At 40.3% G+C, this 12,359-nt stretch overlaps 1 protein-coding gene across 1 annotated transcript in view; it reads left to right on the forward strand.

The window, feature by feature from the left end:
* Positions 1-12,359, forward strand: part of PTPRR (protein tyrosine phosphatase receptor type R) — a gene marked incomplete at its 5' end in the record, with an annotated part of 149,813 nt that overhangs the window by 101,989 nt on the left and 35,465 nt on the right. Inside the window, 1 exon segment of the mRNA XM_082066977.1 lies at positions 11,589-11,775. Coding sequence (XP_081923103.1) covers positions 11,589-11,775 — 187 coding nt within the window.

Consider the following 12,359-nt stretch of genomic DNA (forward strand, 5'->3'; position numbering starts at 1 on the left):
AAAACAATCAGAACGGCAGGAAAGTACACAACAGCTAATAAATTCAATTTGCATGGTCTTGTTTCGCTTTAGACTCTACTTAGCTTGTTTTGCCTCAGTGGATTTATAGAGGTATCTGGGAAGAGAATTTGGCCCACAGAGCACAATACTGAATAGGTTTGCAGAAGAAGGCGGCATTGTGAAAAGCAGAAAGCCAGTATTGTAATTAATCCCAAAGGTAATCCTCTGGCTACAGAGAATGCATTCACAATTTACTGATAAGATTAGAATAAAATAAATGTTTTGTGCTTCATCACAAGGATTTTCCCAAATGTAGATGGCTTAAATACCTCTCTAGTCCCCATGTCTAGTGTTCACTATTGCCTGGCTCCCAGCTACGGAACTCATTGTCCTGGGACAGTGCAGAGGTCATAAGGTGCGCTAAGAAAGCTGTCCAAAGGAAAAATCACAGAAGACACCAGACACAAAAATGTGGAAGCAACCTTTGATTCAGGATGTTCCTAAACTACAGATTGCCAGAAGCTGGAGGGCACACTAAAAATAAGCAACAGTGTTAATTAAGTTATCAGAAATTCCTGCTTGCTTTGTTCTTGTGCTCTTTCCCTAAACCTCCTCTTGCTGGCCATTGTTGAAAACAGGATACTGGTCAACCTTTGGTCTCACATAGGACACCAAATTTATGTTCATATTTCTATATCGCTCCCTTCAATGTATGTTGATCTATCCTGTGTTACATCATTAGCTGTATGGAGCCCTATGTCTTGAGAGCTTTTGTTCTGAGATAGATGGGGTGGAGGTTGGGTTGGGAAGGAGTTTTGTTTGTCTTTCAGATATGACTTTTCCTCCTTTCTCTTTATTTCATAATGCAATGCAATATGCACTTAGAGGAACACAGCTTTTATCAGAGTCCTGACATATTTATTCTCTATTCAAATTCATAGAAGTGAATTTAAATCAAATCATTCAATTTTGTTAATGCCATAAATCCTTTGCTAATAGAGAACTATGAATCTGAAGCAATGATATTTATTTCTCTCTGAAATTTCCAGTCTGTACTGGCTCATTGATGTGTGTGTATGAGGAAGAGCAGATCCAGAAAGCCTTTGCTTTGGCCTATGCCTTCATCTCTGGGCACAGGTACAGATGCATTTCCGTTCTCTAGAGCCAAACCTATGCACTCCCCTATAGGAACATCTCTCATGAAGGCAGGTAGTGGCCAGGACCATGGCCTTCAAGGGTACTGCTGAGCTCTCTAAAAAGAAGCTCCAGGTCACTTACCTGTCTGTCCCTCATCAGCTGCTCAGCCATAAATGAGACTGTACAGCTTGGCAATACCTCTTTTAAAGGTCTATCTGATCACTGAAGTACAAGATAAAGTGCACCTTGGTATGCAGACATTTACAGCTGTCTTTTAAAAGCATTCAAGTATTGCTCCATTTCAAGTTGCAAGTGTAAGTGGATTTCCTAAACTTCATTTTCAAAGGGAATTCAGGCACTTTGCACATTCATATACTTGTTTGAGCAAGCCTTCCCATAGAAGGCAATGCTGGAAAGCCAGTCTACTGAAGTGAATGAAGAAGAAAAAGCTGTAAAGGGAAAATGGTTTATATACCTAGCTGAGGTGTCAGCTCTGGAAACTTCAGAAGCAGCTAAGATGGGGACCTAAGTGCATATATATGGTTCCTGTCTCTAAAAGCCTAAATCCCACCAACTTGTAGTATAACTTAAGCACAGAAGTCATTCTGGAAATGGGACTGTGCCTCCTAAAGTGTATGAGCTAAAAGCATCTTTGGTCTGTACAGGCAGCCTTAGATGCTTAGTCCACTGTGAGACTGAGTGGAGCAGTTTCACCATCTCCCTTTGGAAATGTCCATAGATGGCGCAGCTCTGTTGAGCAATGGCATGGATCTGGAGGTTTTACATTCTCCCGGAACTGCTGCTGTTCAGTAATTTCTTCAAAGTGCACTAGCAATTCATTTGTCTGCTTAGAAATCTTGTGTGTGACACTTGCAGTAGTTTAAAGATAAAGAAGACCAAGTAAAATAAACAAGGAATGTGCTTTTTTATTATCTTAAGGTTGACAGGGTGTAGTAAACGCCTCTTTTGCCAGATGTTCCTTCCTGTCTTTCCCAAATGGCAAACTCACCAGGAAAAAACTCATTGTACTGATTAGTCTTCAAGTCACAGTAAAAATTAATTTTACTGATACTGTTTGAAGATACTACCCATTTACATTAAGAATACTCCTACCCATGCCTTTTTCCAGGTCAGCTGGTTAAAAACTCAAAAGAATATTGAAGGACATTAACGTGTGAATAGATTACATATTTGTTTATTTGGATTTAAGGGTTGTAGATTATATTCCTTAAATGAGCAGCAGGTGCAGGATGAAGGTAGAGTTTGTGCTTAAGGGATGAATTAGTATGGAATATATGCAGCTTAATGGACTTATTGATGAAGCTCCTATTAAAAAAAAAAAATCTCACTAACATTATTATCATCTAAAAGCTGAAAAATCTAAGATCAGAACCATAGGGCTGATGAACTAAACAGTAAAAAATCTCAGTTAAGCTATCTTAAAAAAAACATTTCCCAGAATCTATTGCTGTAGTGTTACATCTCTCCATTCTCATTTATTAGATCATTCCCTCAGGCTGTGGTTCTCTGAATATCACAGGCAGGCACCCTCTGGGCGTGCTGTAGTGTTCAGCAAAGAAGTGAGCCCTGCGTGTGCTAGGAAAAGTGATCAGGCTTTGCACCTGGACAAGATATCGAACTGGGAAATGGGGGTGCCTGGCTGCAGCTCCTCCAAGGAGATACTTAGGAACTGAAATCGTAGAGGGGCCACTCATAGGAGTATGGCAAAAAATATTTTGCAAATTGATTTTTTTTCTACTTTTCAAGCAAAAGATACAGCAGACAGAATATGTGGGTTTTTTGAACAGTTGTTGTTGACTTACCTTAAATAAGTGCCTTATATGAGCTTATTAAGTGGTGCATTTGTTTAATCTGTGCAGCCCTAGCAGCTAATTGTTATTCCTCTCCATTCTCTCTTCCCTTTCCCTATTCTTCTAATCCCTTTTGTTTATATTCATTGTAGCTTGGTTTAAACTAGCATGTGTGTTAATCAGAGAGAGAACAGGTCATCCAGTATGTTTGTGCAATGGGGCCTCCAGTATGTAATAGACGAATGCTGTAACGCAAGCAGATAATAATAGCAATGAACAGGACTGCATTCAATTAAAGCTCTACCATCTAAAGCAAATTAACCATAAATTAGTAAACATTTATTCAGCTCTTTGAAAAAGCAGCTCAAATAATCACAACAAGTTAGCATCTTCATCTGTTTTTACTTCTGAACATTTAACTCAGTTTTTACTCATGCTGAAAGCACATATATGTGAATATGAATCAGAAATCAAGCTTTATGTTACCATCCAAGTTTTATTGCAGAGAGAAGTTTGCGTGACAAAACGCAATTTGATTGTAGAAATAATCTACAGGAAAAGATGGGAGGTTGTATAAGCTTTGCATTTTTGAACAGTCAGTTCCCGTAGCTGAGCAGTGTAGCCTTATCGAGGGCAGAACAGGAGTGAATTGGCAGTACATTAGAAAGCATGATTAAAAGAGGGAAAGTTGAAACTACTCTCATGTCAGCTGTTTTCCTCTACAGGATATTGAGCCATTCCTGTCCTAACCAGATACTGATTGCTTAAAACTTAGTCCAGAAGTACTTGTCAAAACCGTTTCCTCAGTTCATTTTGACATGCTGAGCTGTGAGCAGATCCGGAGATTTGTTTGCAATTTAGTGCTAGAGGTATTGGCCTGCTCTCACTTGTGGCTGTGGGAACAAGATCAGGCCCTCTGGAGAGAACATGAAGTGCCTCCACTTTCCAATAAAACCATTTAAAATGTATACCTGGGGCTGCTGATCTGTTCCTATGGACTCAGAGAGGGCTGGAGGATGCTGCCAGGTGCTGCCAGGAGGTTCCTTGTAGCTAGGAAGCTGCAGAGGATTGGAAGCCTTGCCTCATAGCAGCCATACGTCTCTCTTCTTCTCCTTTCAGTAGGCTCACTGCTTGATGTCATCACTTCCAGACCCCTTCCTCAGAGGGAGAGGCAGGAAGCATCAGTTTTTCAAGTGACAAATAAGTGGGAAAAAATAATAATGCAATACTGGAATACTGTGAGAAGAGACGTGTGATAGAGCAAACGTGAGCAGAAATAGCAGATGTTCTTTCCAAGAAGGTGCATAGGATCAGCATACTTCATCCTGTGCCCTCTCTTGTAGTCCTGAGCTTGAATATCTTCCATCTGTGACTTTCTGGTGATAGGTATTAGCTTCAGTGTTATATCTAGAGGTTATAAAATCCTAGAATCACAGAATGTCTTGAGTTGGAAGGGACACACAAGGGTCATCAAGTCCAGCTCGTTTCCCTGCATACGACAACCCCACAGTTCACACCATGTGTCTGAGGTCCTCTGGTTGGTGAGGTCAGGCTGCCCACACAAATGGCTACAGGATTCATCTCAGGTGCAAATGACTGTGAGGTAGAGTAGAAATATTATAAATATTGGCAATATTAATGATTGAATTGCTAAGAATGCTTGTGGAAACACTGGGCTAATATCTGCCTACCTGTCCAGGATCTCCTCTCTGGAGAAGAAAAATCAGAGCCAGAGGAAGGTTAATCCATGAGAGGAGTAAGGTTTTGAAAAGAAGGCCAGGAACCTATAGAAGAAGAGAGATCCAATGTTCCTAGGCATAATGGGAGGACAGTAGGTAACTTCAGTGTTTCAAGTAGCATGGGTGTGTCAGGGAATAGCAGGACGGGGGGAAGATCAAATTTTGACCACCTGCACACCAAAGCACTGAAGGTGGAACTCTGGTCCTGCATTTTTTATTTTCATGCATAGTAAAGTTTCTGCAAAATGACTAAGCATGAGCTGAGTTGAATAGGTCCCTCAAGGTATCAGGCTTTGTCAATTTAGATTGGCCATAATGCATATTATCCTTTAATGCAAAGTAAATCAGTTATTTTATATTCATTGTTACAGATTTTCTATCAAAATCAGTTTGTATTCTTCTGCTGTTGTTTTTTAAGTAAATGATTGACATAAATAATATGGAATCTTGAAGTCACTTGAAGAGTAATTTCCTTTAGAGAAGAGTGCCTGTAACAGCTGATTGCGAAATGACTTAAGGTAACTTGAGAAATGACACAGATTTAGGGAACCTTCAGTTTTAGTCCTGCTTCTAACACTAATTCTTCTTTGGAATTGTTAGTTGGTTGATGACAGCTTCTGATTTCTGAGTACCGCAGTTTGGGTGTGGTGTAGGTTTGGTTTATTTAGAAGTGTCGATAACTCCAGGTCTGAGTGGGTTCCTAAAAGCTACAGCACCTGTTCAAATGAAAATCAAGGGCAACCCAGAACTGTGAGCAAGTAAAGCAGGGATCATTTGGGAAACTGAGTTTTATCATCACAGATTGGCTAATCATAGCATCTGCAGAGCAGTGCTTCATAGGGCACCTAGGAGGGTAAAAATAAAAAGTACATTATGTGCAATAAGTTCTACGTGCAAATATGTATTTCTTAGTATGACATTCACATAATTGCATAATGAAGTTTTTATTCATTATTTCCTCAAACTAATACTGGTGATATTTATTGAACTTTATTGAAAGCAGGAGTAAATAAGAAGATAATTACTTTAACAGGTATTGTATATTATCAGAAGTTGCGGGGTTTTCTATCAGAATATTCTCTGATATGTGCTGCAGCACAACAGAAAACTGAAATTTATGAATTTGACATTTCCAAGAAAATAATGTAGTCCTAGGAAAAAAAAAAAAATCTTCTTTTTTCAAGTTTGAGTGGTCAAAAATGGAGTGGTACCACATGCTTAGAAGGCTTGTTTGAGAGAGTATGCTGATGGTGAGAAAAAAAGCAAGAGATTACCACACCCATTAATTTAACCATACTCTCATTCAGCCCTGCTTTCCCAAGACATCTAGTAGTATAAGCCGTACAAGGTATATTTCAGGCTAGCATGTAGAGAGCAAGAATTATATATAAGCATTTGTGAAAAGCACATAAACCATTCTTATGCTTGTTAAAAACAAATGTTTAACAATGCTGTGAATGTTACTTTAAAATTTATCAGATTACATTTCTCTTCAAATGAGAGTCATCTCTTAACCTTCTGAGGACTGACTATAAAAGGATATTATAAATCTGGATCTGTGAAGAAGTGTCCTAGTCGTATATTAGAAGATCTGTGTTACTGTTTGCCCAAGGCTGAAAGAAAATAGCAGTAGGTTCAGTCCTTGCAAAGGTTATTTTAACCCCTCTGTATTTCTAGTTTTCTACATTTTCAACACTGATTTTTCTTTATGAAGTCAATGGGAGTTATGCAGTATTCTATTTTTATTGATTTTGTATCAAAATACAGGATTAATAACAACATTATATCCTTTTCTGATTTTCTGTGCTTTTGACACCCCTCTGCAGCTTTGCGTAGCACATTTTTTCATCTACCTGACCATGTTTTCTCTAAGCTATTTTGCTATAAGCGGCATGAAAGCTGAGAACTATATCATTTTCCATTGTCCTTTTTTTACAAATTTATAATTTTTTCCTTTGAATTACCCTACTGAAACATAAAACTAGACGAGCAGGTGAGGTCTGGCACCGGTAAGGTGGCAAGTGGTGGAAACCACATGCCTAATCGTCCTCTCCCAGTGCAATTGCAGCGTTGCAACCCCCCCCCCCAAAATTCAGTGCGTGTGCTGATGAGATGGACCAGCAAGGGAAGAAAATCAGGACCCACGTCTAGCACTAGAGAAATAAAAAGCACGGGGGAATCGCAGTATTTTTCACATCACCGCTGCAGTAAAACCCAGGGAGAACAGCCCTGCGGAGCATCCCCCGCTATAAGCGGGATCTGAGGACCCAAAGCAGCTGCGGCCTAGCGCCGCTCTTCCCGCTAATTAATGTCTTCCTTCCACCCGCACGGCCGCCCCCGCTCCCTCCTGGGCCTCACAGGAGCTCGGCAGCGGGACGAGGAGCTCGGCGCCGAAGGAAGCGCCTCCTACATCTGCAGCGCCAGGGTCGGAGGGCCCTGGCTCTTGGAGGGCAGCAGCCAACACCGCCGCTTCCAGAACCAGGGGAGAGAATGAAAAGCCCAGGACCGGGAGTCTGGGCGTTTCATTTTTCAGGAGTACTGAATAAACACGGGAATGTGTATTTAAAGAAGTTACCCAGCTTAAATAAACAACTGGGAAAACGTGTTGGGTAATTGGATTTTCATAATCACCAGCTATGGCTTAATTGTAAGGTTGGGGAAGACCTGGAAATGACCTCACTAATGATTAATAGGCTTCAGTAACCTGGTGGCCCTCTGAGGTGGACAGGTGGAGCTTCCTTTTTAGAGCTTTCAAACAAACATTGCTTTTTTTTTTTTTTTATCATGGTCTGTAAGAAAATCTGCTTCTGTAAATATGTTATTAAAAATACTCCAGTGGCTTCTCATCAGTGGACTCGTTCCTATTACTCAGTTGTAAAGAGGGCTGTGAGTATGTAGTAAGACCCCACTCTGGGCTACTAGACAATACACAGACACAAGTGGTTTCCTGATTGCACTTATTCACGTACCCAAGTGGCTGCCCCAGCTGGTGAAACTTCGGAAGAGTTACTCTCATGCTGATTTTAATGTAATGTTGTCACGAATGTTTACAATTCCTCAGATTCCTCACATGATGCTCTTCCCCATCAAGACACAACCTCGAGGGGATGCTGGGGGAGGTATATCATAACAAAATCTTGTCTAATTTGGCACAGACTATTAAGACAGGGAACATAAGGAATATAAAGTTATTTAAAGATAAAAAAGGATTGTAAACATTCAGAAATCAGGGAAAGCCCATGTGTATGGCTCTTTCACTCTAATTTGAAATGGAGAAATACCAGTATATATTCAGGAGATATAAATATATATGTCCAAGAAAAATGAGTTGTCTGACTTGAGGTGTCATTGGTCTGATTGTGATTCCTTTATTCGAAACCTATTGGATACAAGGGATAGTTACAAAAAATGGGCTTTGTTTTATATGGCACCTCCTTGTTGCTCTGTGGCAGCCTTGTCCAGTCTATCCAATAAAGTGGCAAAAGGTGGGCTCCCTACCTAACCTCTTTCCATCCAGGTAGTAAAAGAGAAGAAAATTCTGCTATTTTCTACAGAAAGTGAAGAATTTAGCTGTCGGAGGAACACAGAGAATCTAAGGAGTCCAGAGCAGGACCGGAAAATATAAGCATCTTCTGTTAGGCCATACAGGCCCATGATGGGTTCAGGCCCTCCCTTATCTGTCAAGACAAGGCAATAGGTCCTGTTTCCAGCCCTATTCCTCAGCATGGTGTTGAATGCTATAAAGAAGTCTGTGTAATTAATGTTAATATTGGCAATAGTTAGAATTGCTAATGTAAACATTAGTAAAATATTGTTATTAACTGAAGCATACTTCTTCAAAAGTGATGCCTGTTTTTATGGAAGAATTACCTTGAGAGCTATTATCTATTGTATACTCTCTTATGGACTTTCTAAAAAGACTGCTACCCTTTAGGTAATTATTTTCTGCCCTATATTCAGTTTTTATCCAATGTGTAGTTTTTAATGTGTTAAATATGCAGCTAAAAACTATTTATTCTTTCCAGAGTAAGTTATTTGATTCTCAACACCGGTATTCGTCAATAATCCCCATAAATGGTAAAGGCTGTAAACTCAAAGTTATAATTAGATCAGGTATATTTTTTGTTGTTGTTAAAAAGGAAATAGCCTTTTTGCCAAGACTGTCAGATATAACAATGTAAAAGCCAAAGAAAATATTAACATTTTCACTGTACTTTGTTACTGAACAATGTGAATACTTTTCCTCTATATTAGGAAATCTCAGTCAGCTCTCCCAGAAGTATGTCTGGGTCTAAATCGCTACCCATTTCTCAGCCAAAGGTAGCCTAAACAGTTTTGGAGAGGTTCATTGCACGCCTCTTCTGCGGATTTCTGGACTGTTTTCAAAAGACTGGATATGCGATATACGCCCTCGGAGCCACCTGTTTGAGGGACTGCCTTTTTCCACGGAATAAATTGCTAGTCCTGGTCAGAAGAGGCGCTTTCGCAGGAGGGCTTTTGTGAGAAAGTGGTCTAACAGGAAGTTTTCCTTGAGAAGTGGCGATGAGCGGGGGACTGGCTTCCCCTGCAGACAGGGGCAGTCCCCGGGGAGCTGGGATGGGGACGTGGTGCGGGACCCTCTGCAGGGTCCATCTGAGAACGGCCACTACAGCAGGCTCACAGTGTGCCCACTTCCCACCACTGCAGATTTGGGAACAAGCACTGGTACCCCTAACAGGGGCTTTGGTACGATGCAGGGTGTGAAGCAAGCCATGGAACACTACTGGTTGCTCACACGTGTATGAGTGTAGTCATTTCTGCTCAGGATTCTACTTCACTTCTGCCTACCTCCTAGCAAAATTAGTAGGATCATACCCCACCTGCTTCTCTCTGCCAGCAGAAATTGTCCTCATCCACCCTGGAGACAGGCAGCTGCCTTGGCTCCGTCTTGCCTCTTCCACCCCTTCTTCTGCCGCTGACTCACTGTTACCACCTGGGAGCCTGGGCAGAAAATCTCCTGCTGTCACCCACCCATCACCTAAGCTGAAATAGGCTTATGACAGTATGGCACAATGTGAGATTCACTGATTCCACAGCGTGATCTTGTCTCCTGGCCATTGTTGTTTTGTGTTTTGCTAAGTGACAGGTGAGTGACTGAAGTCATTTCTATTCACGCAGACTGACATGATAGAAATGGTCTAATTACAAACAAAATTACTGAGGGATCTGCTGACATACATCAGAGGAAGGGAAGTGCATCGAAGTTCTGTCAGAACAAATAAAAATTGTTATGTTGACATGGTTACAAACAAAGAAAAAAGCGATAAACCCTAGGAGTACTTATTCTGGTGTCAGAAGGAGATCAGAAAACAGAACAGTGCCACCAGCACTAAGTAAGGAGTCACAGTGTCTACAATAACAAGAAATTTGCTCAAATATGTGTGCATACAAACACCTATGGGCAACCAATAAATAAAGGACAGGAAAAAGCAAGTATTAACACAAGCGACTTTTGTTTCAGACCAGAGGAAAGCATTCCCCCAATATTAATAGTACGTGCCTCACAGATACTATCTGGTGATATCTGTATGATATTAATAATAATATGTGGTATTACTATAAAAGGGACAGTTGAATCTTAACAACATCCCAGTGTCCAGAGCAGTGCAGAGTTGTATTCTGATCTGGCAGGATGACTATTATGAGAGACTGGAGATAGGGATCTTATGTTGTGGTTGTATATATCTGAGCATGATAGAGCAGTTAAGAACTTTAAGAACTCCCGTGTAAGTGTACATTAATTGAGAGACGATAATGTGCAGAGGTAGGAATGAAACTTGCATTGTCATATCTCTGTGCATAGCTGCTTGGTCAATGTTAGAGACGTTTACACTGAGCTGGGTATCCGTAGCCCAGTTCTGACAGCTGAACCTTACAGTCTTGTAGTACTGATTTCTGATTAGTAAACACAAAAACTTTGATTAATGCCTACAAGTGTGTGTTTAGCCATCACAATACACAGAGCATGGATTTATTGCAATCAATATGCCTAAAGTCAAGGATTGAGTAGATAACATTTGATCAATGGGTTGAAACTATGAAAAAAGACCATTTTCCTAAGTGTTGTTTGGAGAAAGTGACAAAAAGAATGACACTTAGACCAAGCACACAGGAGTGTGCTTTATTTGTAGTTCCATGGCTCAGAGGTATTGTTGAATCCACTTTTATTTTCCTATAGAAATGTGAAATGTTGACTAATTTTATTGACCTGCAAGAGATGTTTGTCATTTCTAATAACCCCTCTGATTCTGTGACCATCCTTCCTCCTGGGATGCAGCTCATTTATTGTGGTTTATTGCCTCTCCCTTCTCTTCTACTTAGCATGAGACATTGTCCACTGCCTTGGTAGTCACAATGTGTGCACTACTTTTCCACTTATTTTTGCTGATTTTATCACTTCTTTCCCCTCCATTCTGTGTATTTAATTTGACTAGATTCTTATAACTGTGAATTTATTTCCAGGTTGTCATATGTATCGGTTAGAAATATATCCTCTTTTTTTTTTTTCCTGTGAAACATTTCTTCCTTACTAAGTTGTCAATTTCACATTTGACATCCACAACAGCTAAGGAGCATATAGAGAGCAGTTTCTGCTTCTAAGAATAATCCAAATAGTTGCTCCCTAGCACACTTCTTGCAGCATGTGTTATTAGATTGAAGAGGTAGGATGGTAAGTAAAACCTTGGTTTTTTGGCCACCCAGTGCTTCCAGTGAGGCCAGTCTTGCAGTCTTTGCATACCCAAATCTCCCAATGACTATACAGAAAGTCAGGGTGCATAAATATCTCAGGATCAGCTGCATGAGTATGGGACTTACAGTAACACAGGTCTGATATAACTGTTTTAACTATTTTCTAACTCAGGCGAGGATCCAATGTCTCACTGACTTTGGATATGAGCAGTTTGGGAAGTGTTGAACCTTTCGTCGCTGTGCCAACCCCACGAGAAAAAGTAGCGATGGAATACCTGCAGTCAGCCGGACGCGTCCTGACACGGCAGCAGCTTCGAGATGCAGTTGCGTGTTCTCATTTACTTCAAACAGAATTCATGGTGAGTTTAAAAACAAGCTTTACATGAGGATTTTTTACGTCATTGGCACAAGAGAAACTGTGGGGAAAAAATAATTGGGCAACACTTTAATGTCAAGGTAAAAACCATTTCCAACGGGCAGATTAAATAGTTTCAAGGTAGTGTTTTATGTTTATGCACAAAGGACAGGTAAGGCCGGTGAGTGATATCCATGGATAATACAGATTCCTCTTGGTTTGAAGTCCCATTCATAGACGGGATAAATGTCATATTAGAGCAACAGTACAAACAGCCAGGACTGTAATACAGTGACAGTTTCAAAGAGATCATAAAGACTATGATGACAGAAAACACAGTAATAACTGGAGATTTTGTTTATTCCCATGTAAACATAACATATGTTTCCAATTTGAAGACTAGATTTTTAGTCACTATAAATGACTTTCTGGAGCAGACAGGGATACCCACAGTCAGTCAGTCCAAAATATCTTTAGCAAGAACTCCGCACAGCAAGCCTAATATACTCAAGACCAAAAAACCTGAAGTGTTCTACAAATTTATTTCGTATTAAAAAGGGTAAGAATCTAAAATGAAGACAATGGCCA

Source organism: Streptopelia decaocto (assembly GCF_964273445.1).
Source record: "Streptopelia decaocto genome assembly, chromosome: 1".
NCBI classification, from domain to species: Eukaryota; Metazoa; Chordata; class Aves; order Columbiformes; family Columbidae; genus Streptopelia; species Streptopelia decaocto.